General features: G+C 44.0%; 1 protein-coding gene across 1 annotated transcript; it reads right to left on the bottom strand.

Annotated features, from left to right (window-relative positions):
- LOC310870568 (myosin-7-like) lies at window positions 1-25,392 on the bottom strand. The gene is made up of 38 exons (XM_083781809.1): window positions 25,337-25,392; window positions 23,308-23,513; window positions 21,731-21,874; window positions 19,773-19,929; window positions 18,966-18,993; window positions 18,331-18,424; window positions 18,062-18,154; window positions 17,909-17,972; window positions 17,683-17,781; window positions 15,750-15,853; window positions 14,909-15,047; window positions 12,964-13,082; window positions 11,843-11,992; window positions 11,180-11,350; window positions 10,364-10,670; window positions 10,181-10,245; window positions 9,630-9,835; window positions 9,151-9,274; window positions 8,835-8,971; window positions 8,398-8,653; window positions 8,002-8,244; window positions 7,737-7,913; window positions 7,171-7,316; window positions 6,900-6,990; window positions 6,412-6,801; window positions 6,161-6,287; window positions 5,947-6,065; window positions 5,387-5,583; window positions 5,011-5,194; window positions 4,676-4,841; window positions 4,037-4,161; window positions 3,604-3,912; window positions 2,681-2,884; window positions 1,219-1,515; window positions 950-1,054; window positions 714-809; window positions 428-562; window positions 1-119 (listed from the first exon to the last, which is right to left on the bottom strand). The coding sequence occupies exons 2-38, from the start codon at window positions 23,506-23,508 to the stop codon at window positions 96-98; spliced, it is 5,793 nt and encodes a 1,930-aa protein (XP_083637935.1). The 5' UTR covers window positions 23,509-23,513; window positions 25,337-25,392; the 3' UTR covers window positions 1-95.
- Window positions 25,393-26,175: the final 783 nt, after the last annotated feature.

The raw sequence follows: 26,175 nt of genomic DNA, 5'->3' as shown, positions 1-26,175 counted from the left end.
CTATTTCACACTGTCCTTACAATCTTTTTCTGATTGAACTCTACTACACACACACACACGATGTGGACACATGATTTTCTCAAGGGTCCAAAGCTTCAAAACTCTTCCTCAAACCCTTTCTGTGGGGATAAGAAAAGAAAGAAAAGAAAGAAAAGAAAAGAAAAGAAAAGAAAAGAAAGAAAGAAAGAAAGAAAGAAAGAAAGAAAGAAAGAAAGAAAGAAAGAAACTCTTAGTTATCAGATACTATAAGTGTTATAGTGTTGCTTGTTTCAACAATTTAGTACCACTGATCAAAGTAGTCATAAACAGCTACTTATACTATGATATGTGGGAGAGTTTCAGCACAGAAAGAAGAGCAGCCCAGACAGAAAGCCACAGGGGGGCAGCAGAGGGTAAGAGAGGCTGTGTCGGTGCTAGCACCACCAACCTTTGGGCCTGCGTCGCGGCTCTTGGCTCGCAGCTTGTTGACCTGAGTCTCAGCGATGTCGGCTCTCTCCGAGGCCTCGTCCATCTCGTGCTGCACCTTACGGAACTTTCCCAGGTGAACGTTGGCCTGTTCCTCCTGTTGTCGAAGAGCGACACGTCAAAGAGGTACAAGCGCACGGATCCAAGAGAAAATCACTGCACTGATCAAGGCTGCTTATATGGAGTGTACACTTATAAGAGAATATACGACTGCACAGATCAAGGCCGCTTATGGAGTGTACACTTACAGCCTCCTCGGCGGCTCTCTTGTAGGATTTGACTTTCAGCTGCAGCTTGTCCACCAGATCTTGGAGACGGGCGATGTTCTTACGGTCCTCCTCGGTCTGTAAGTGTGAGGAGAAACTGTCATTCTCTCGTTGGGAAGAGTTCTATACTGTATTTTCATTCTTGAATCATAACACTATGCTTTATACACACCTGGTAGGTGAGCTCCTTGAATCATGACGCTATGCTTTATACACACCTGGTAGGTGAGCTCCTTGACGCGGCGCTCGTACTTGCGGACGCCCTTCACGGTTTCGCCACTTCTCTTCTGTTCCATATCGACCTCGTTTTCCAGCTCCCGAACCTGGCAGTGCGTGAAGACAATCAGTGGATGTTAAGTCACATTTTACAAGCTTGCAGCGGGGAGCTTGTAGCGTGTGAGCTTGTAGATCTGCCGTTATTTTGGGGGCCACCGTACGCAATGAAGTACACATCAAGCTCTTTTACAGTAACATTTAAAACACTCACCCTGGCCTCCAGCTTCTGCACCTGCTTCTTGCCTCCCTTCATGGCGATCTGCTCCGCCTCATCCAGACGGTGCTGCAGGTCCTTGATGGTTTGTTCCATGTTCTTCTTCATGCGCTCCAGGTGAGCGCTGGTGTCCTGCTCCTTCTTCAGCTCCTCTGCCATCATGGCAGCGTCAGTAATGGCCTTCTTGGCCTTTTCCTCTGCATTTCTGCACTCCTGCAACGCTTCGTCCACCTCTGACTGAAGCTGGGACGTATCGGCCTCCAGCTTCTTCTTCTGGTTTATCAGGCTGGTGTTCTGATTGATTTCACATAAATTGATTGATTGATTACTTCCTTTATTGAAAATACATTAAAAAGGATAGAGACACAAGAAAGCAGAGACACAAGAAAGGAGTGTTTCCGCTGTGGTCCTCTTGGGGAAAGGGGACGGGGAGCAACAATACAAAACAGGCAAACAGAGCTCTGTATTTTGCCATGCCCCCCCCCTCCCCCCTTCAATTTTGGAAAGGGGGAGACAAGGAGACAAAGACAAAGGAGACAAGAAAACATAAAATACAAAAACAAAACAATTTCATAAAACCTTTTTTTTATCTATTCTACACTCTATAGGTCGACATAAGTAGCCTTGCCGAGCCATGAGGCCCATAGGGCAGGAGCATATCTCCTGTTTCTGTAGCGTGAGGCAGCTTGATGTACATGTACACCCCCTGGACATGACGCTATAGTATGTCGCAGGGACTTACCCCCAATCCAACCCTTGATGCTGAGTGTCAAGCAGGGAGGCACTGGGTCCCATTTTTAGAGTCTTTGGTATGACCCGGCCGGGGATTGAACCCCGACCTCCCAGTCTCAGGGCTGACACTCTAACCACAAGGGCACTGAGCTGGTCAACATACAAACATGAATTTAAAAAAAATAGGTCATGTTATCGGCCAAACATCTTTTCAATGTGGATTCAAAGTTTTCAAAGGAACTGATCAACTTGAGGCTGGAAGGCAAGTCATTCCACTGAACTGCTGCCGAGTACAGGAATGATGTTTTCCCCATATTGCTGTGAAAATGGCAGGGTTTAAAATCAGTAGGGCTCCCTCTGTCTGTAGTGCCTGTGAGTATCACATTTATGTGACTAAATAGTCACATAAATTTATATTTGAATGCTACATTATTTCTAATCCTGTGAACTAGACAAATGATAATGTAAAGTTACATTGTGTCTAATAAAGTGCAATCAACATAATGATAATTATTAGAATGGATAAAACACCTGTGAATGCAGCAGCTGCACTCTCTATATAATATAATAATAAGAATACCTGTGAATGCAGCAGCTGCACTCTCTATATAATATAATAATAAGAATACCTGTGAATGCAGCAGCTGCACTCTCTATATAATATAATAATAAGAATACCTGTGAATGCAGCAGCTGCACTCTCTATATAATATAATAATAAGAATACCTGTGAATGCAGCAGCTGCACTCTCTCGCTGACGTCCAGCAGCTCTTGCTCAGCCAGCTTGCGGCCTCTCTCGGTTTGTTCCAGAGCTGCTCTCAACTCCTCCAGTTCGGCCTGCATGAGGTTGTTGCGTCTCTCAACGATGGCAATGTTCTCCTTCAGATCGTCACTGCATCGAAGAGAATCGTCCAGCTGGAGTTGGGCGTCCTTAATGGAGAACAATGCATTGTTGAGCGTACAGACATTGTTAAATCAGAAACACCCGACGACAGTCATTGTTTTTGAGGGGTGCTAGCCACTATGTCCAGCTTTGAGGGTTTGTGTAAACTAGGGCTGCAGCGATGAATCGTAATCGAATCGATTATTCAATTAGTTGTCAACTAATTTAGTAATCGATTAATCAAATCGGCAACTAATCACCGGAGTATTTTGCAATTTACCATAGTGAGCCATCGCTCTTCCCTTACAATCTGATGACAGTTGCACAGTAGCGACTGCAAAGCAAAATGACACAATGATTATAGTATCAAGAACAAAGCATATTTTTTTTGTTCAGAAGAGTACTGTTCCTTTTAGACTGACACATGTGTAGCTATTCTTTAATCAAATGTATACAGTCAGAATAAGCCTAAAGACACCATGAGTTGCTTTAATTCATTTTACCGGTAATTTAGTTTGTCTTTTATTTGAATAGCAGCCTAATCAGCAGCTAATCAAATGTATTTTTGAATGAATTATCAACATTAGAACGTTAGAACATATATATATTTTTACGGTAATAGCTAAATAAGTTAGTTGCAGCCCTAGTGTAAACACAAACATTCTAAACAAAAGTGAGGACGCAAATTGTGTTTGGCCAGAATGAGATGACGCATGATGATAAGAGCGTCCCTCACTTCACACACGGGGGTGTTTTTTCTTCGTACCTTCAGATGAGCATGAACAGACTTGAGTTGTTTCTGAGCCTCAGCCGCCTGCCTGTTGGCCTGGCTGAGCTGGATCTCCATCTCGTTCAGGTCTCCCTCCATCTTCTTCTTCAGGCGCATGGCCTCATTCCTGCTGCGACACTCGGCCTCCATGGCGGCCTGCAGGCCGTCAATGGTCCTCTGCATGTTCCTCTTGCCCTGCTCCATCTCTTCGTCTTTCTCCGACAGCTTACGCTCGATGTCGGCCTTGACCGCGTTGAACTCCAGCTGGGCCCTCAGGATCTTGCCCTCCTCGTGCTCCAGGGAGCCCTAGTGGTGCAACAGAGCCATTAACAGAGTTAATTAACAGAGTCATTGACTAGTATTTGTAATGTCAGATTTTCAGCATATATAGTTCAGTTTACGGAAGTAAGCCTTGAGGTTTCATCGTTACCTCGGCTTCCTCGAGGGCAGCTTGAATCTCAGACTTCTCCTGCTCCTGCTGTTTACGGAGCTTCTCCAGCTCGTGAATCGTCTTTCCTCCCTCACCAAGTTGCTCAGTGATGTCGGAAACCTCGTCTATTAAAAAAGAACAGAAGCAACTGCATTTAGACAGACATGTTGGCCTTTATAAAATAAATAGCACATGCATGCATTGCCTGACACCAAGAGTCTATCCACCCATCCATCCATCTTCAACCTCTTATCCGTAGGCGGGTCGCGGGGGCAACAGCTACCCCCAGAGTGCTCCAGACTTCCCTCTCCAGAGCAACATTAGTGACTTCCTCCTGGGGGATTCTGAGACGTTCCAAGGCCAGTGAGTGGATGTGATCCCTCCAACTGCGCCTTGGTCTGCCCCGGGGTCTCCTCCCAGTGGGCCGTGCGTCGAGAACCTCCGTAGGGAGGCGCCCGAGAGGCATCCTAACCAGATGCCCGAACCACCTCAGTTGACTCCTTTCCAGGTGAAGGAGCAGCGGTTCTACTCCGAGTCTCTCTCGTGTGACTGAACTTCTCACCCTCTCTCTAAGGGAGATGCCAGCCACCCGTCGAAGAAAACGCATTTCACAACACCAAGAGTATTCTGATAAATTACCCTGTAGATTCTTGTTCTCTCTCTTCAGGGTCTCCAGGTGGTCCAGAGATTCTTCATAGGAGTTCTTCAGTTTGAAGAGATCAGTGCTCAGAGACCTGGCCTCCTTCTGGGCGCCCTCCAGCTCTGCTTGAGACTCCTCGTACTTCTGCTTCCACTCTGACAGGACCTGGACGAAAGTTAATACGTTTAAACATCTGATATGTTGTTGAAATGGTATAAATTAGCACTAGCAGCCGTTAGCTAGATAGGTATGTAGGTAGGACGGACGTTTAATAATTATTTCTCTTTATATTTGGCTCAGAATCATTGCTGATCATTCATTAAAAAGTCTGTACTTTATCGAAGTTCCTCTGCTTCTTGTCCAGGGCAGCAGCAGCAGCGTTAGACCTCTCCACGTCCACCATGAGATCTTCAATCTCATTCTGCAGTCTGTGTTTGGTCTTCTCCAGGGAGGAACATTTAGCATTAACGGCCTCGACGGCCTCCTCAGCATCCTGGAGACGCTGAGCCAGCTTCTTCCTGGATTACGATGAGTTTAGAGAAGTTCAGGGAAGCTGAGTTTTAAAGGTTATTCTATTTAAAATTCAAACACCACAAGAGATAACCAAAGCAAACCCCCAAATAAATGATGTTAACATGGTTTCACAACCAAATCCTCCCGGAAGCTTGTAGATCAGCTATTTCTTTTCTAACAGAAGATTGTGTGCTCACTTGGCCTCCTCCAGCTCTTCAGTCCTCTGGATGGCATCAGTCTCGTACTTGGTTCTCCACTGAGCCACCTCAGAGTTAGCCTTGGACATGCCTCGCTGCAGTTCGGCTTTGGCCTCCTGCTCCTCTTCATACTGCTCCCTCAGCAGGTCAGAGTCGTGGCGAGAGGACTGCAGTGCATGGGCTAACGCATTCTTGGCCTGGTGAAATAAACACATCAGACTGCAGTGCATGGGCTAATGCATTCTTGGCCTGGTGAAATAAACACAGCAGACTGCAGTGCATGGGCTAATGCATTCTTGGCCTGGTGAAATAAACACAGCACACTGCAGTGCATGGGCTAATGCATTCTTGGCCTGGTGAAATAAACACAGCAGACTGCAGTGCATGGGCTAACGCATTCTTGGCCTGGTGAAATAAACACAGCAGACTGCAGTGCATGGGCTAACGCATTCTTGGCCTGGTGAAATAAACACAAATTGGGGAATGTCCGTCGTGGCTCGGCCTCTGTTGCACGGAGAGAAACGGAGATAAATAAATACCCCGATGATTGACTTCTATACCTTGACCTCCTCCTCTAGTTGTCTTTTCAGGTCTTCAAGTTGCTGAGTGTAGGAATTCTTTCCTCTGGTGAGCTGAGAAACCAGAGACTCTTTCTCTTCCAGTTGTCTTGAAAACTCACCTGAAAATATTGAAAGGTTATAAAAAAAGGAAAAAAAAAAAGGAAGAAAAAAAAAGTGCATTGACTTAATTATTTGAAAAGAACAAACTGCTGACCATTTTCAGCTTGAAGCTTGGCCCTCTGAGTGGTGAAGTCATTGATGGATCTTTGGAATTCATCGCTCTTGTTCCTGTATTCGTTCATTTGATCCTCCAGTGTTCTGCTGGTTTTCTCCAAGGTGGTCTTCAAGACAGTTCACAAGTCATCGTCAGAATCGTTTCATAATTACGTAGTAGCATTTTTATTATGCGGGAAGAACGATACTCGTTAAGACTACTATACGCAGGCTTAACTTGAAATAAACTACCTTTGTCTTCACGATATGCTCCATGCTGGAGGCCACGTCGTCCAACTCCAGTTTGAGTTCACTCTTCTCCTTCTCCAGTTTCTGTTTGACTCTCTGCAGGTTGTCAATCTGCTCTCCCAGGTCCGCCACACTGTCGGCCTGTTTCTTCCTCAGGGTGGCAGTGGTGGCCTCGTGATGCAGAGTGGCCTCTTCAAGGTCTCTGCGGAGTTTCTGGAACTCTGCCTCCCTCTTCTTGTTCATCTCAATCTGGGCGCCGGTCGCCCCGCCAGCCTCCTCCAGCCTCTCACTGATATCCTCCAGCTCTCTGGCCAAGTCAGACCTCTGCTTCTCCACCTTGGCCCGGGCAGCTCGCTCTGCCTCAAGCTCCTCTTCCAGTTCCTCTACACGGGCCTATAAGCACCAGCATACATGTTTTTCGTCAAGCTTTTGGCAAAGGGTACAACAAAACAAAACAAAGATCTAATCTAACTCGGATGACTGTTCATTACCTGCAGTTCCTTCAGCTTCTTCTGAAGTTGAACGTTCATGACCTGCTCGTCTTCAATCTTGCTGTTGAGCTGACTGACCTCAAAGTCTTTCCTGTTGAAGTATACATTTTAAGACTATTTCACAGTATGTTTGCTTTCTTGACAGAATAGTGGAGAGAGAAATAAAAGAGATGGAAGGGAAGTGGACAAGCAATACAGGTCCAGGCACAGATTTGAATCCAGGATACTATAATTGGGTTGATGTCAACCCTCTGTGTTTGTGGAATCATACTTTTTCAGGCTCTCCTCTAGCTGTTGCTTGTCATTCTCAAGGTCCATTATGGACTCCTGGGTCAACTTTAAGTCTCCCTCCAGCTTCCTCTTGGCTCTCTCCAAGTCCATTCGAGTCTTCTTCTCTTGCTCAAGTGAGCCTTCAAGCTGGAAATTCAAAGGGTCATCGTGATAATGTTTGTGAGTGAATTACCCAGAGATCATATTCAGCCCTGTTTGACAGGAAATGGCCTGGTTTCAGCAATGCCACCTCACCTAGTGACATGGCTGAAACACTCAGGTGACTTTCAGCCATGTCACCAGAGTCTGGTGTAACTAGAAGGACGGTGTACGTTGGCATGAAGGAATTATGCCATGGTACATCAGTCTTCTGATGATATACCCTAGAGTGCATCGGCATCTTCTGGCTAAATATACTTATTGCACTGCTGTCACTGCTGTCAGTGGATCTTTATATAGGCTACTTAAAACATTATAATTTGGCTGGGACAAAATTTGAATACATAATACTGCTTATAGGCCTAGTTTCCCGTTTACAGGCTCTTTAAACTTTATTGTGATTCTCACATCGTCCACTTGCTGCTCCAACTTGATCTTGATCTTGGTCAGGGAGTTGACTTTGTCCTCCTCCGACTGCAGGTCATCCAGTGCTTGCTGAAGAGCCTCTTGCAACGCCTTCTTCTCCTTGGTCAGCTTGGCGATGATGTCGTCCAAGGAAGCCATCTCCTCTGTCATGTTCTTCACCTACGATTTGAGCACGGTGGCGTTACAACATGCTTCATTAACCACTTGATATATTTCACAAAAGAACGGCAGCGTATTTATGAAATACCTTGTTCTCGGTGGCATGCTTCTCTTTCTCCACTTTGGCCAGAGTTAATTCCAAGTCATCAATATCCTTCTTCAGCTCAGAACACTCGTCCTCCAGTTTCCTCTTCTTAGCAGTGAGTTCTGCATTCATCTCCTCCTCATCCTCCAACCTCTCTGACAACTCTTTTGCTTTTCCTTCCATCTGAATCTTGTTCTTGATCAGGCCTTCACACCTTTCCTCTGCGTCACACAGGTTGTCTTGCTCCTGCCAAAGAGTATTCAAAAGATCAGACCCGTCTGAAGTGAGTGGTGCTGTGCTGTGCTGTGCTGTGCTGTGCTGTACTGTACTGTACTGTACTGATATTTCACCAATGAAGCGTTCGTCAGAAACATTTGGCTCAAGAATACACCGACTCACCGACTGGACTTGGAGCTGCAGGTCATTCTTCTCTTGGAGAAGAGTGACCATTTTCTCCTCTAGTTCCTTCCTACGGGCTTCAGACTTTGCGAAAGCCTCCTTCAACTTGATAAATTCGTCCTTCATGTTGGCCATCTCCTTCTCTGTTTCAGCAGACCTCAAGAGAGGCTTGATCTTGAAGAACAGCTTCATCCAGGGCCAATTCTTGACCGACATGAAGGAACGGACATTCCACTGGATTACCAGCAGTGCATCCCTGCAAATTCAAAGATATTCTCAATAAATCCCTGCAAAATGTTGCTAATTGAAAATGATTAATCATTGAATGACGAAAGCATGCTTGAGAAACAAAGTCAAATACCAAGCCAATGATGAAGGTTTGACTACAACCAGAAAATGATAATCATTTCAGTAATTTGGCACACTGCATGTCTGACCTTCGTTCTACCATCTTCTGGAACTCTGCTCTTGACAGCATTCCTCGTGATTTGGCTTGTATTCCACTGATAATGAGAGACAAACGATCATCTCTCATCTCCTCTAGTGTTCCTAGGAGGCCGGCCTTGAAGAACACCTACAAGATATAGGGAGAAACAACATTTCCTTTTCCTTAGCAACTGACAGTTGGCTGTGTGTGCCTACTTATGTAAGAGAGAGAGACAGGTGTGACGTCTGGTGTGTATCTGACATTTGAAGTTTTTATATGAGAGTAAATGTTTATGAAAATAATAGATTCAGAACAGACTTTGTTACCTTTGTGTGTCCAAACTTGTATTGGTTATGATCAATGTCCAGAGAGCCAAGTAGTTTTTCAGCTCCTTTCTTGCTGTCAATGAACTGGCCGTCGGGGATGCAGGAAGGATTCAGGATGCGATATCTGCAAAATAAACATTTGAAAATTAAATATCAGTCAATTAGATTTGGATGTTATTTTATATATATGTGTGACCAAATTTGACTGAGAGACTGCCATTGGATTTTTTTACATTTTCGTCATATGAAAGCAGGGAATCATAGCTTCAAATTGACATATTGGTTGTTCAGTTTGACCCACCAGTTTCTTGCAGAAAACAGCGAGTTGAGAAAACAGGCTTGAAAGGTTCACTTATGTGGTCTCTAACATTACACCTAGCTACATGATTAAGCATTTATTTCATATTTACATGTTGATTTCAGCTCTGACACTTATTCCAGACATGCTCTAGCTATATATATATTCTTTTTAATGCTACCTCTGTCTGAAATCTCCATAGAGGATCCTGTTGGGGAAGCCCTTCCTACAGATCCTGATGCCTTCCAGCACGCCGTTACAGCGAAGCTGGTGCATCACCAGAGGGTTCTCCATGGCCCCGGGAGTCTTGGACTCATTGGGGATGATGCAGCGCACAAAGTGAGGGTGAGTGGACCTCAGGTTGGACATCAGCTTGTTCAGGTTCTCCTGTTTATAAAGCGACAAATACATACAGTTACCGTATGTTTTGGACTGTGTTGCATAGAGAGCAAAGCAAAGAAAAGTTACTATATTTACCCAGGGTAACTGGACTAAGCTCAATAAATTGTTTACAGCCAGGCCCTGCTCATAGAACATTTCATGGTAGGGGTTCAATGCCTTGCTCAAGGGCACTTCAGCGGTGCTAATTTTAACGTGCCGGTCCGGGGATACGAACTAGCGACCTTCCGATCAAGACCGCTCCGCAAACCGTTCGGCCACCGCTGCCCGAGCATACGCTGGATAGGAACATTCATACACGATGAATAATAATATTAATACTAATAATAATACCCGATGAAGACATGAAACTGTTTGGAACGTTGACCCCTTCTTTTTCTTCCCTTTACTTTCTGCAGCTGTTAAAGGAAGAATTACACAAACTCAGAATCAGACGAAAATGTATCCCAATCTTAACCAAAGTATATTGTTTTCTTCTAAAGACCACAATGATAATATAGGGAAATCATCACTGACCGTCTGCCCCAGAATAGCCAGCAAACAGAATGGAAAGCAGCTTCACGGAGGACTTCTGGTAAAGTCCCACGACCGTCTCGTTCAGCGGGTCTTTGTTCTTCACCAGCCAGTTGTTGATGTTATAGTCCACGGTGCCAGCGTAGTGAACCAGGGAGAAATGAGCCTCTGGTCTTCCTTTGACAATCCTGGGCTTCTGGAAGTTGCCGGACTTCCCCAGGTGGTTGTCGTACAGCTTGGATTTAAAGGTGGCGTCACTGGCCTTGGGGAACATGCACTCCTCTTCCAGGATGGACATGATACCCATGGGCTGAGGAGAAGGAAATAAGTTGGAAGAAACACAATAATCATTAACATGTCTTTCAATTAAGGCCTTGCTCATCCACAAACAGTACAATTTACAATTTAGGCATTTAGCAGACACTCTTGATCCAGAGCGACTTACGGTACATTTAAGCAAAAACAAAAGCATGTCATACATTACATAATATAAAAAGTAGTTATCATGAATCGTGTATAAGCTAAGAACGTAACAGTGGAGTATCTATGTCAACTATACATACTATACTATATTATATATTATACAATATACATGTGTACTATAAAGTGCTATGACTACATAAAATGCAATTCTAGTGCCGTCTACGTAACGGGCTATGAGTCTGTCTAAAATACTATCTAAGTCGACATAAAATGCTATCTAAGGGGCTAGGGCAAGTGCTACGGGCCATGGTGGAGTCTGAAGAGGTGGGTTTTCAGACTACGGCGGAAGATTGGGAGTGAGGCTGCAGTTCTGACTGTATATTTCAAAGCCCTCACCTTTTCGATGAGGTCAATACAAGCCTGTAAGTCCATGCCGAAGTCAATGAAAGTCCATTCAATGCCCTCTTTCTTGTACTCTTCCTGCTCCAGCACAAACATGTGGTGGTTGAAAAACTGTTGCAGCTTCTCGTTGGTGAAGTTGATGCAGAGTTGCTCAAAGGTGTTGAACTGCAAAAGGACAAAATACCCATCATGTGTTCACTGTTTTCCACAAAGCAATGTTGTTATTTCCTATCAATTACATACTCCATGAGGCCTTGACATCATTGTTTGTTTTTGTCGCATTCCTAAACCAAAAATGTGATGGGTGGCTGCTCAAGTTATTGGCTTAGGAATGCGATAAATAAATAATACAAATGTATAATAATCTTCATGAATTCAAGGCGTCACGGGGCGTCTAATTGATAGAAAATAAGTAATTGTTTTTGGGGTGAACTACTCCTTTAACCCCTTTTGGTGTTAGAATTAGGTTATGCTTTAACTATTGGAAAATAGCAGATCTACAAACTCATAGTGCGCCACCAAGTGGCTATGTTTCGACTGACATAGAAACATAGCTTTTTCAGAAAACTGTCAGGACATTTTTAGAATCTGATCTCAGGTCAAAATGGGTTAAATGTATATGGCATTCAAATCCAAAACGATGTGACTTTGACTCACATCAAAGATCTCAAAGCCGGCGATGTCCAGCACGCCGATGAAGTACTGCCGCGGCTGCTTGGTCTCCAGGGTCTCGTTGATCCTCACCACCATCCACAGGAACATCTTCTCATACACAGCCTTGGACAGCGCTCCGATGGCATAGTTCACCTGGAGGCGGTCGCACCACCACAACGGAAGTTCAAACTAAGCCTAGTTATAGCGTCAAGACTTACGCGTGACTAAAGTTTAAGCTGTTGCACCTACACACATTAGTTGTAACATGTGGAGAGTTGTCCCACATGCGTTTTTACCAGCTGCAAGCTGGTCAATATTAGCTTGTGAAAGTCCCGACAGGAGATCGACAGGAGATCATTTTCTGCGGAGCCTGCTCTGTCACCAGTTTGCAACACTGGTTGCCAAGCCTGCATATTTCCAGCCTAACGTGGATTCATTCACAGTTTGCTTGCCTGGTTTGGTTTTTGGAGGCTGCTTAGCTTATTTCTGTCACGACAGTTGCCACCACTGGCAACAACCCATAACATCCCATCGTCTGCACGGCATGGCTAGTCGAGCAGTTCTGATTGGCTGCCTCGTCTCCAGCCATGTTGCCTCAGAATTATTTAGGGTCACTAATATAAGCATAACAGCGGAGCACAGCTAAAAAGTGGCATAACGTCAGCAGCAGACCCACAGATAATAATAATGCAGCTGGTAATTAATTGATTTAATCAATTTGGGCTTGTTTTTAGTTCATGTTCTTCCAGCTTCTTGGGTTGCGTTCAAGGCCAGCATCAGAGTTTTGTATTCTCTGCGGGCAGCAACCGGGAGCCGAGCGGAGAAACGGAGACCACAACAAAGAGACGGCAAAAAAAAAACTGAACCACCTACTTGAACCAGTTTTTATTTAAGAAAAGTATTTCCAGTCTAAACCATGCCTAGTCTCACGTGGCCAGAATGTCACCTCTCGCAATTTTCAAATGCTTCTGTTACACTATAGAGACCGGAAGCTCTGATCATGAGCAAGTGAGAAAGCGTACACGTGAAGTATCCTCTTCGCTTCCGTTCGTCAAATGTATTGCGCAAATGTATCCTAATATAAATCTTCATATATATATTTTCGTGAACGAAATTTCACTGACCTGGTCAACACTCTGTCCCTTGGTGACCATCTCATTTCCCACTTTCACTCTGGGGTGACAGAGACCCTTGATGAGGTCAGCAGAGTTCAAGCCCATCAGATACGAAATTTTGTCAGCATCTGAGAGAGAAGCTCATGAGATTAAAGTAGTAGTTGTAGCAAACAATGACTTATTTTCAATTCAATTAAGGCTCATACATAGTCTGAATTTTCGGTGGTGAGGTGACCACCGAACTACAGCATGATAGCCGCGGTGAAGAGCAAACCACCGCCACCGCCCCAGCCCTTCTCTCTGTTTTTACTCACCACCGCTCAACGTTATTTCAGCTCACCACCGGAGCGGTGGTCACCTCACCACCGTAAACCCAGACTATGAATAGGCCTTTAGTCAACACACCCCACGAAGCCTTGAAGCCATTCGTTTTTTTGTCAGATTCCTGGGCCAACTAATAATTTGTAGCCTGATTATCAGACTGAAGAGGCAGTCCACTCAGTGGGAGCAGGGTATGTGCACTGGAGCCAGGCTAAATATATTATTTTAATATTTTGTAGGTATTAAAGGTTCTTAAAGGACCCTTAAAGGACCCACTCCCAACCTACATAACCACTGCAACGGGGCATGATCTGCCTCCAGTGGTGTTAAAAAGTAACTAAGTACATTTACTCACGTACAATGTTGAGGTATTTTTACTTTACTGGATAATTTCCAATTTTCTACTCCACTACAACTCAGAGGCAAATATTATACTTTTACTCCACTACAATTATTAAAAAAATGAGTTAATAGTTACTTTGTGGATTTTGAATATCCTTAAACATACAGTAACCAATTAAGCATAGAATGCATTTTGGCCATTTGAAAAAAGCCAATCGATCTACAAGCTCGTAGATCTGCCATTTTCAAAAGTTTTTTATACAAAAGTTTTGTATTCATTTGAAAACGTATGAAATTGATTTTAATGATGTTTGGGAGACAAGAAACACCTTTCTGTTTCTGAGGGGCGCTGGCCCCTCCTATGGGTTTAGATCAATGTTTGTTTTTAAAATGCCATATTGACAATGAAGGGAAAATGTACGTCATCTTGTCCCTAACACAAACATTAACAATAAAGATAATTTAATGTTTGTTTTGTCACCATTGTTTTTACATCAGCATTACATCACCTAATCAATATGAGTTAGACTTTAATATATTAGCGCCCCTCACTTCACATGGGGGTGATTTTTAGATATTGTGTCTGTGATGTCATGGGCACTGGTCTAACTGCTGGATTTTACTACTCTATGATCAGTGGTTTTCAACCAGTGGTCCGGGGACCACCAGTGGTCCTTGAGGGGGTTCCAGGTGGTCCCCAGTAAATGATGGAGAGTCGGTAACCAAATAGACCCTAATAGATCTTTAACACTTGAGAGCTTAAAATGAAACCAAATGGACTCGAGTTAATTTACAAGAAGTCAACACAATTAGAGAATGTAGAAGAATTGTTATCTTGATCGTTGGCCAAAAGCATGGAATTGTAGACATAATCTTATCCGACGACAACAAAATATTATTTAGTTTTGGGTCTGAGAGGCTAAATGTCATCAAATGGTCCGTGGCTCAAATGCCAAATAAATAATGGACCTTGATATGAGAAGGGTTGAAAACCACTGCTAGTATGACCAACATGCTTTGCTGGAAATTGCTGCACTCACCCCACCTTGTGGACAGGGAGAGTACTGTCTTACTGAGACAACATGTAGTCCAGGAAAGAAGTCAGAACAGTCACCATGACTGGAACTTTGAAATAATAAAATATCTAAATTGCCAACAAAAAAGAAAAAACCCTGGAAAGTGTTTCTTGTCTCCCAAACATCATTAAAATAAGATCTGGTTGCAAAAGGAGGAGTGCAAATGTTTAGTAAAACATTTGTTTAGTGAAACATTTGTAGTCGATCAGCCTCACCTTCGGTGCCGTCGGATTCGGCCTGCTCCTCTCTCTGCTTCTGTTTGAACTTCATGTTCCCGTGGTGCATGATGGCACCGGTCAGCTTGTATATACTGTTCTTCTCTTCTTGAGTGAAGCCCAGCACGTCAAAAGCATCCTACAGTTAAACGGTAAATGGTGCATTTATATAGCGCCTTTATCCAAGGCGCTTTACATAGATTGTGCATTACATTCACCCATTCACACACCGATTGCATCGGGAGCAATTTGGGGTTCAGTGTCTTGCCCAAGGACACTTCGACATGTAGACAGGAGGAGCCGGGATTCGAACCGCCGGCCCATGGATCATTGGACGACCTGCTCTACCTCCTGAGCCCCAGTCAATGGGTTTGATTGAATCGCTCACGATAATAATAATAATAATAATAATAATACTGTTCGTCAGGCAGTGTTCATCTCGTTGACTTAAAACTGCGACAAAAGATGTTCGTCGACCACCTTTTTTCACTGGCGAAAACTAAATAAAAAGGAAATGAAAACTATGACTAAATTTAGTTTTTAGTCAACTAAATCAGCTAGGTTTAGTCGACTATGATATTTATTCAACTAAAACTAGACTAAAACCGCAACATTTCAGATGACTACAATATGACTAAAACTGAATAGAAACGTATTAAAAAAGACTACGACTGAAATCAAATGTGATTTAGTTCAAAAGGCTATGTGACTAAAACTACATAGGAATTAGCTGTCGAAATCAACACTAATGCTATGAGTGTCTTTAGGCTTTATACACATTATTTTGGCCCATTAGCTAAAGGACAGGCGGAGAAGAGAACAATATGGGAGAGGGGCTCACATCGGTTGCCATCAGTTCGTCTGAGTCGTCAATGGAGGTCACTTGCGTTTCCCCCTGGGAGATGAACGGGTAATCATAGGGATTGTTGCTGATCAGTAGCATCTCTGCAGAGCGGAGACAGGAGAGAGACAGTGTTAGACACGTTGGTGCGGTATGCTGCACCTAGAAGCCCGGGTTAGTGGGATGCATGGTTGTATACTGCACCTAGAAGCTGGGGTTAGTGGGGTGCATCGTTGTATACTGCACCTAGAAGCTGGGGTTAGTGGGGTGCATCTCTGTATACTGCACCTAGAAGCTCTGGTTAGTGGGGTGCATCGTTGTATACTGCACCTAGAAGCTCTGGTTAGTGGGGTGCATCGTTGTATACTGCACCTAGAAGCTCTGGTTAGTGGGGTGCATCTCTGTATACTGCACCTAGAAGCTGGGGTTAGTGGGGTGCATGGTTGTATACTGCACCTAGAAGCTCTGGTTAGTGGGGTGCATCGTTGTATACTGCACCTAGAAGCTGGGGTTAGTGGGGTGCATGGTTGTATACTGCACCTAGAAGCTCTGGTTAGTGGGGTGCATCGTTGTATACTGCACCTAGAAGCTCTGGTTAGTGGGGTGCATCTCTGTATACTGCACCTAGAAGCTCTGGTTAGTGGGGTGCATCGTTGTATACTGCACCTAGAAGCTGGGGTTAGTGGGGTGCATGGTTGTATACTGCACCTAGAAGCCCTGGTTAGTGGGGTGCATGGTTGTATACTGCACCTAGAAGCTCTGGTTAGTGGGGTGCATCGTTGTATACTGCACCTAGAAGCTGGGGTTAGTGGGGTGCATGGTTGTATACTGCACCTAGAAGCTCTGGTTAGTGGGGTGCATCGTTGTATACTGCACCTAGAAGCTCTGGTTAGTGGGGTGCATCTCTGTATACTGCACCTAGAAGCTCTGGTTAGTGGGGTGCATCGTTGTATACTGCACCTAGAAGCTGGGGTTAGTGGGGTGCATGGTTGTATACTGCACCTAGAAGCCCTGGTTAGTGGGGTGCATGGTTGTATACTGCACCTAGAAGCTCTGGTTAGTGGGGTGCATCGTTGTATACTGCACCTAGAAGCTGGGGTTAGTGGGGTGCATGGTTGTATACTGCACCTAGAAGCTCTGGTTAGTGGGGTGCATCGTTGTATACTGCACCTAGAAGCTGGGGTTAGTGGGGTGCATGGTTGTATACTGCACCTAGAAGCCCTGGTTAGTGGGGTGCATGGTTGTATACTGCACCTAGAAGCTCTGGTTAGTGGGGTGCATCGTTGTATACTGCACCTAGAAGCTCTGGTTAGTGGGGTGCATCTCTGTATACTGCACCTAGAAGCTGGGGTTAGTGGGGTGCATCTCTGTATACTGCACCTAGAAGCTGGGGTTAGTGGGGTGCATCTCTGTATACTGCACCTAGAAGCTCTGGTTAGTGGGGTGCATCGTTGTATACTGCACCTGGAAGCTCTGGTTAGTGGGGTGCATCTCTGTATACTGCACCTAGAAGCTCTGGTTAGTGGGGTGCATCTCTGTATACTGCACCTAGAAGCTCTGGTTAGTGGGGTGCATCGCTGTATACTGCACCTAGAAGCTCTGGTTAGTGGGGTGCATCGTTGTATACTGCACCTAGAAGCCCTGGTTAGTGGGGTGCATCGTTGTATACTGCACCTAGAAGCTGGGGTTAGTGGGGTGCATGGTTGTATACTGCACCTAGAAGCTCTGGTTAGTGGGGTGAATCGTTGTATACTGCACCTAGAAGCTCTGGTTAGTGGGGTGCATCGTTGTATACTGCACCTGGAAGCTCTGGTTAGTGGGGTGCATCTCTGTATACTGCACCTAGAAGCTCTGGTTAGTGGGGTGCATCTCTGTATACTGCACCTAGAAGCTCTGGTTAGTGGGGTGCATCGCTGTATAGTGTATACTGCACCTAGAAGCTCTGGTTTCTTCTGAGAGAGAATCTGGTAGAAGATGTGGTAATCTCTCTCAGCCTTGAGCTGGAAGGTCACCCGGGACTTCTCCAGAAGATCTGAAAAGATCCACAGAGCGCCAAAGTGTTGCTTTGAGTTAAGCTGTCTGAGTTGTAGCTTGAAAGTATATTTGCTTATAACCACATATATTATATAAATAGTATAAACAACAATGTTTATGCTTACATGTCTCGATATCAGCGGAGGCCAATTTTCCTCTCGTGTCAAAATGAATTCGGATGAATTTACCCTGAGAAAAGAAATCTCTTAAAATCTCTGTCCGTTTCAATGTGCTCCAAAGGTATATGCAGAATACTCTTTTATTATTCTGTAACTCACGAATCTGGAGGAGTTGTCGTTCCTGATGGTCTTGGCGTTACCGAAGGCCTCCAGAGCAGGGTTAGCCTGGACGATTTGATCCTCCAGGGTACCCTGTCGAAAAAGAAAAACACAGCTCAATCAAACTTAGCTACGAAAACAGTAACATAAAGAAACAATTCATGCACTCTGGGACCAGTTTTAGATGTTTGGCATGGTATTATGGGGTTACGGGTATGTGCATAAGGTTTTCAAAAAAACATTGCAAACTAGTTGGGAACAGAAATTACCTTTGCGTCTTTTTTGATAGTTCCAGCTGCGATGCTAGCAAAGTACTGGATGACTCTCTTGGTGTTGACGGTCTTCCCTGCTCCAGACTCCCCGCTGCAATCAATCACACGCTCCGTCATTTTCTTATTCAAATTAACAGTGGTTAGTTGAGGTTTCTTTTGGTTCCACCAACAAATATTGTGAAAATATCAGATCTACAAGCTCTCAACAACTCACTTTGTGAGGCGTTGTGAGCTTATAGATTGGCTATTTTCACAATTGTTGCCTCTTTAGTATAGTATTTGACAATTTGGCCAATGTTTGACCATCTTTTATAGTATAGTTTGTTGATGACTTTTTATGCAGCAATGGCTTTTTATTTTCTTTCTTTTTTGAGGTATTTAAACAGTCTTAAAAGTCCTTCAATTGTCACTTCACTGCCATCTGGGGATGGCAGTGAAGTGACAAAAGAAAATGAAAATAAAAAAAGCATGTGGGAACCTGCCTAGGGATCCCGACCCACAGGTTGAGAACCAGTGTTCTAATATCCAATATAATTGCTTACACTGCACAACTTAACATAAAATACACTTAATTTCAAAGTGCCTTCACTACCTTGAATGTATGTGGATTGTGGATATAATATTTTACATACGTGATCAGGATTGACTGGTTTTCACGGTCTGGAAGACAGACAAGGAGAGCGGATGGCTTCATTAATACATTAATACACATAAGGTATACAGTGCAATAAAAGTATTTCTTTAGGATTGATTCATATTTAGTCGCACGTGGGTGTGTCACGAACAGAAAACAGTCGCTAACTTGTAGAGCTGCTACTAGCCGAAAATAGGTCAGGAGGTGCACGCACACCCCAGGCTAATTCAACAGGTGCTCGAACAGAAACAACAGACTGCAAAAGGAAGAATATTATGTCTGTACGCCGTTTTCAAACCTCTGCAAAAACTTTTATTTACCAAGGCGGGGTAAAAAAACACAACGTTTCGACCTCTGTGGCCTTCGTCAAGGAATAATACCTGACGAAGGCCACAGAGGCCAAAACGTTGTGTTTTTTTCCCCGGCCTTAAATAAAGTTTTTGGGGAGCTTTCAAAACGTGTGCAGACTTCATTCTTTATTTTACTAGCAGAAAATAGCTCACAACTGTGACGCATGTGAGCTTGCAGCTCTGCTGTCACTCACGAGAACTAAAGTAGCTAACCTAAAGGGAACTTTCTAGTTGTATTAGTAGACAATGCTTTGTTTTTCTTCACAACTCGAGATGGCTTTGTCCGCAGCGTAAACGTCATTAAATAAATACTAGGAAAATGAACAGGGAATTATGTTCCGGGTCCGGCTCTATAGAGATAGGAGTTCCCTGCCTGTCTGCAGTGACAACAGTGGTATAGATACCTGCCAACATGTACTCGTACAACAGTACTGGTACAACAGTGGTATAGATACCTGCCAACATGTATTGGTACGCGTTGTCAGAAATAGAGAAGATGTGAGGAGGGGCTTCTGCCCTCTTCTTTCCGCGGTAGGCCGTCACCACGGACGAGTCGTAGACCGGCAGCCACTTGTAGGGGTTGACAGTCACACAGAACAGCCCAGAGTAGGTCTGAGAAACACAGAATGTGTATTATTATTACAGTCACACAGAACAGCCCAGAGTAGGTCTGAGAAACACAGAATATGTATTATTAACTGTCTGCTAAAGAAACTAACTCCACCACATCTCCCCATCTCATGGAAGTAATTGACAATATATAAAGTTGCAACACCAACTTTGATGAGGCAGTAGATTTGTTTTTTTTCCTGAAAAATGTATATTTTTAATTTCCTGAAAAATGAACATTTTGGAGTTATGAGGTTTCCTCCCAACAGCAGAGATATATATATTCAAAGATGTGCGCCACATTTTCACAATTTTTCAAAAATAGCAGATCAACAAGCTTGTAGTGTCGCGCTGTGAGCTTGTTGATCTGCTATTTTTCAATAGCTAAAGTATAAAATAATGCTTAAAACAGGTGTCCCCGTCCAGAATGTGTTAAAGTTTAACCGTTAAAACTCTGGTTTTGGAGCATCAAATTCAGTGACATTTCCACGTTATAATGCTGTACTCACATTGATCACGTTATAGATCACGTTATAATGCTGTACTCACATTGATCACGTTATAGATCACGTTATAATGCTGTACTCACATTGATCACGTTATAGATCACGTTATAATGCTGTACTCGCATTGATCACATTATAGATCACGTTATAATGCTGTACTCGCATTGATCACATTATAGATCACGTTATAATGCTGTACTCACATTGATCACGTTATAGATCACGTTATAATGCTGTACTCACATTGATCACGTTATAGATCACGTTATAATGCTGTACTCGCATTGATCACGTTATAGATCACGTTATAATGCTGTACTCACATTGATCACGTTATAGATCACGTTATAATGCTGTAACTCACGTATATCATCCATGCTGCGTAGCGCTCTTTAAGGACGTTAAGAAACAGTGACTCACGTAGATCATGTTATAGATCACGTTATAATGCTGTACTCGCATTGATCACGTTATAGATCACGTTATAATGCTGTACTCACGTAGATCACGTTATAGATCACGTTATAATGCTGTACTCACGTATATCATCCATGCTGTGTAGCGCTCTTTAAGGACGTTAAGAAACAGTGACTCACGTAGATCACGTTATAGATCACGTTATAATGCTGTACTCACGTATATCATCCATGCTGCGTAGCGCTCTTTAAGGACGTTAAGAAACAGTGACTCACGTAGATCACGTTATAGATCACGTTATAATGCTGTACTCACGTATATCATCCATGCTGCGTAGCGCTCTTTAAGGACGTTAAGAAACAGTGACTCACGTAGATCACGTTATAGATCACGTTATAATGCTGTTACTCACGTATATCATCCATGCTGCGTAGCGCTCTTTGAGGACGTTAAGAAACAGTGACTCACGTAGATCACGTTATAGATCACGTTATAATGCTGTTACTCACGTATATCATCCATGCTGCGTAGCGCTCTTTGAGGACGTTAAGAAACAGTGACTCACGTAGATCACGTTATAGATCACGTTATAATGCTGTTACTCACGTATATCATCCATGCTGCGTAATGCTCTTTGAGGACGTTAAGAAACAGTGACTCACGTAGATCACGTTATAGATCACGTTATAATGCTGTTACTCACGTATATCATCCATGCTGTGTAACGCTCTTTAAGGACGTTAAGAAACAGTGACTCACGTAGATCACGTTATAGATCACGTTATAATGCTGTTACTCACATTGATCACGTTATAGATCACGTTATAATGCTGTACTCACATTGATCACGTTATAGATCACGTTATAATGCTGTTACTCACGTATATCATCCATGCTGCGTAGCGCTCTTTGAGGTTGAACAGCACGGCGGGCTCATGCAGGAAGGTCAACATGGCCATGTCCTCGATCTTGTCGAACTTTGGAGGGTTCTGTTGCAGAACGTCGGCCTCTTTGACGACCACCGTCTGGCGAACATGCCAAGAAAGAACATTTCAAACACATATTGGAATCATAGTGGTGGGAAATTAAGGTACTCAAATGTTTTTATTTTATATATATATATATATATATATATATATATATATATATATATCAATATCAATACTGCAACTAAAAGTCTGGTGATCAAAATGTAAAAACAGAAATCTTAAGAAAATAGCAGATCTACAAGGTCACAACGTGTCGCGAGCTTGTAGATCGGTTATTTTCGAACAGCCAAAGTTTCAATAGGGCTTAAGAGGCAAATGCATGTTTTGTAATAATAATCCAAAACTACAATGTAACTACCGTACAGTAGTATAACTGAACATTTCAAATAATTGTAAAAAGTACAATATTTGTCTGTAGTGGAGTATAAGTAAAAGCATAGAAAATTTTAAATATTCCAATAAACTAAAACAAATAGTAATAGTAATAATTACAGTACTTGCATAAATGTACTTTGCATCACTGCAATAAGTAATTATTCAAAGTGCTGTCATTGTATTATTATTGTAGGTCACGTGAGCCATTTTAGAAACAGGATTTCTATGAACGAGTTACCCAGAAATGTGTGATAGTACCAGTGTTGATTTTGTAAAAAAAACGACTACCTTTTTTCACTGACGAAAACTACATGAAAACTAAGCTATGATGACTAAAACTAAGACAAAACATGGTTACAATTTCGTAAAAAAAAGAAAATATAGACTAAAATGTTAGGAAGGGACTAGTGGACAAGAGATCCAGTATAAGTAATTTTACAATTGGTTGCATTCTGAAAATGCATTGTGAGCTTGTAGGCTATTTTCAGAAAGTGTCAAATCAGCCATTACAACGGCATCAAGGCCCACAAAAATACATTTTAGTCGACTAAAAGTAGTAAAATGTGACTAAATTAAAACTATTCAAGAGACTATGACTAAAACTTGCTGTCAAAATCAACACTGGATAGTAGTTAATTGTGTGTAAAATCTGTGATATTATTAACCTTGTCAACATGCTGCCACTCCTTCCGAAGCTCGCTGGAGAAAGTTAAAGCCACATGTCTGTGATGCTTCATCGCTCAGCCGTCTGACGCAGGGGTTCCCAAACTGTGGCGCGCGGACCCCTTGAGGTGCGTCGAGAGGCCTTCTATAGGGGTTTGAATAATGACCGCGTGGCGTACTAAAAGTCCCAGACCACCGATTACCGATGTTTTGACAAATAATATTGTCCGAAATGTTTACGTTTCCAAATCAATTTGAAAAACGTAGTTGATAACATTTAAACAAAAAGCAAGAAAAAGGAAAAAAAAGTTTTGACGTATAAATGCAAAAGATTTAATCATATGTATCGTAACTGTCGGACAGAAAACGCTATGATTATTGCCGTATGGATGAATTGAACACAGCCCTGATACAAGCATCTAATCACTGACCTTGCCGTGGTACGTCTCCACGGTGACCTTGTCTCCCTCGCGGCTGGTGACGGACGCCTTGACGAACTCCTCCACCGCGTCGGTAACAAAGCACTCCTTCTTCATGTCGAAGAAACGCGTGGACGCCTCCATGCGCTCCTTGTCCGACTTCCTCAGGAACGGGGCGGCGAGGCCAAACACGGCCATCTGTGCGTCCCCCATGGTGGCTGTGAAAGGCACACACACACACACGAGATCTATTTAAGGGTCCATTTGGTTACCAACTGTCCATCATTTAGCTGCGGATAATTTCACGTCTCACAAAGTTGAACAGAGATGTTATTTCCAGGCCTGACCTTGACCTGCCCTGTTAGTGAGCACTGCGTCCTCTTCAGATAGATACTGCAGAGAGGAACACGGCTGGGATCTGTTGACGTATAAATGGAACTTCCTCAGGGACCACTGGTGGTCCCGGCCGCCCCGGACCACTGGTTTATTACATTTTTAAGTCCATCGACTGGGAAGATATCTCGTGTTTATATAGCAGACTCCTCACTCGTATGTGCACTTGCCGTTTGGGGCAACTCCAAAGCAAACTCCACATGATGCCCCAACATTATATTTACCTGCCATAATGTCAACCCCTTCCTCACCCCTGTGTGGGATCGCTGGTTAGACTGCCATAGTGTCAACCCCTTACCCCTGTGTCAGATCGGTGGTTAGACTGGCATAGTGTCGACCCCTTACCCCTGTGTTGGATCAGTGGTTAGACTGCCATAGTGTCAACCCCTAACCCCTGTGTCGGATCGGTGGTTAGTCTGGCATAGTGTCAACCCCTTACCCCTGTGTTGGATCGGTGGTTAGACTGCCATAGTGTCAACCCCTAACCCCTGTGTCGGATCGGTGGTTAGTCTGGCATAGTGTCAACCCCTTACCCCTGTGTTGGATCAGTGGTTAGACTGCCATAGTGTCAACCCCTAACCCCTGTGTCGGATCGGTGGTTAGTCTGGCATAGTGTCAACCCCTAACCCCCTGTGTTGGATCGGTGGTTAGACTGGCATAGTGTCAACCCCTTACCCCTGTGTTGGATCGGTGGTGAGACTGGCATAGTGTCAACCCCTTACCCCTGTGTCGGATCGGTGGTTAGTCTGGCATAGTGTCAACCCCTTACCCCTGTGTCGGATCGGTGGTTAGACTGCCATAGTGTCAACCCCTTAACCCTGTGTTGGATCGGTGGTTAATCTGGCATAGTGTCAACCCCTTACCCCTGTGTTGGATCGGTGGTTAGACTGGCATAGTGTCAACCCCTTACCCCTGTGTTGGATCGCTGGTTAGACTGGTATAGTGTCAACCCCTTACCCCTGTGTTGGATCGTGGTTAGACTGGCATAGTGTCGACCCCTTACCCCTGTGTCGGATCGGTGGTTAGACTGGCATAGTGTCGACCCCTTACCCCTGTGTTGGATCGGTGGTTAATCTGGCATAGTGTCAACCCCTTACCCCTGTGTTGGATCGGTGGTTAGACTGGCATAGTGTCGACCCCTTACCCCTGTGTCGGATCGGTGGTTAGACTGGCATAGTGTCAACCCCTTACCCCTGTGTCAGATCGGTGGTTAGACTGGCATAGTGTCGACCCCTTACCCCTGTGTTGGATCAGTGGTTAGACTGGCATAGTGTCGACCCCTTACCCCTGTGTTGGATCGGTGGTTAGACTGGCATAGTGTCAACCCCTTACCCCTGTGTGGGATCGGTGGTTAGACTGGCATAGTGTTGATCCCTTACCCCTGTGTCGGATAGGTGGTTAGACTGGCATAGTGTCGACCCCTTACCCCTGTGTGGGATCACTGGTTAGACTGGCATAGTGTCAACCCCCTTATCCCTGTGTTGGATCGGTGGTTAGACTGGCATATTTGCCGATATACCGATATGACCCAATCCGATACTTTTCCGATACCGATACAGTATCGGGACATGTCTAGTCAAGACCCCCCCATGAAACGACAATAATCTGACAGTGTGAGCATGCATGTACAGTCCTGTTTCACACTTACAGTCGATGAGCCAAGTGGATGAGTAGACGTCTGTCCAGCGGCTGATCCCTCTGCTGTCTGGGGACTCTGTCCAGCGGCTGACCTTTCTGCTGTCTGGGGACTCTGCGTGGGAGTGTCCACCTTATATCCTCTGATGCTCCTGCCGTACAAGGCCATGGCCAATGACCTGTTCACACATGCACGCTGCGCGCGCACACACACACACACACACACACACACACACACACACACACACACACACACACACACACAGCGTGCCAATTACTCACACCACTTGTGATCCCTGAATGACAGTTCAATCTTGATGTCTGGCTGCCCTCTCAGCTTCCCTATCTCTACCTCCTCCCAGGCCCAAAGAAATTGCACTTTTTTGGGACTGGTGCCAAGAATCCCCTCAGAAATACATAACTCTGGACTAAGATGTTAGGAAGGGACTAGTGGACAAGAGATCCAGTCATTTTACAATTAGTTGCATTGTGAAAATAGCAGATCCACAAGCTCACAGCGCGTCACGCTGCGACACGTTGTGGGCTTGTAGATCGGCTATTTTCAGCAAGTGGAGAGAAAAAAAACAGTCATTACGACGGCATCAAGGCTCGCCAACATACATTTTGTTCGACTAAATCCACTGTAGATTTAGTCAACTAAAATCTTATGATATTTAGTCGACTAAAACTAGACTAACACTAACATTCCGGGTGACTAAAATGTGACTCAAACTAGGTGAAAACTATTCAAGAGACTATGACTAAAACAAAAATGTCCTGCCAAAAACAACACTGTGTTATACTATGCAATTTGTTGAATGCTTGGTTGGAACGAAGCATTCAACAATGGGT

The sequence above is a fragment of the Protomyctophum parallelum genome (genome assembly GCF_964188405.1).
Source record: "Protomyctophum parallelum genome assembly, chromosome: 14".
In the NCBI taxonomy this organism is placed as follows: Eukaryota; Metazoa; Chordata; class Actinopteri; order Myctophiformes; family Myctophidae; genus Protomyctophum; species Protomyctophum parallelum.
Note: the sequence above shows the minus strand (reverse complement) of the source record. Positions and strands in the feature narration are given on the sequence as shown.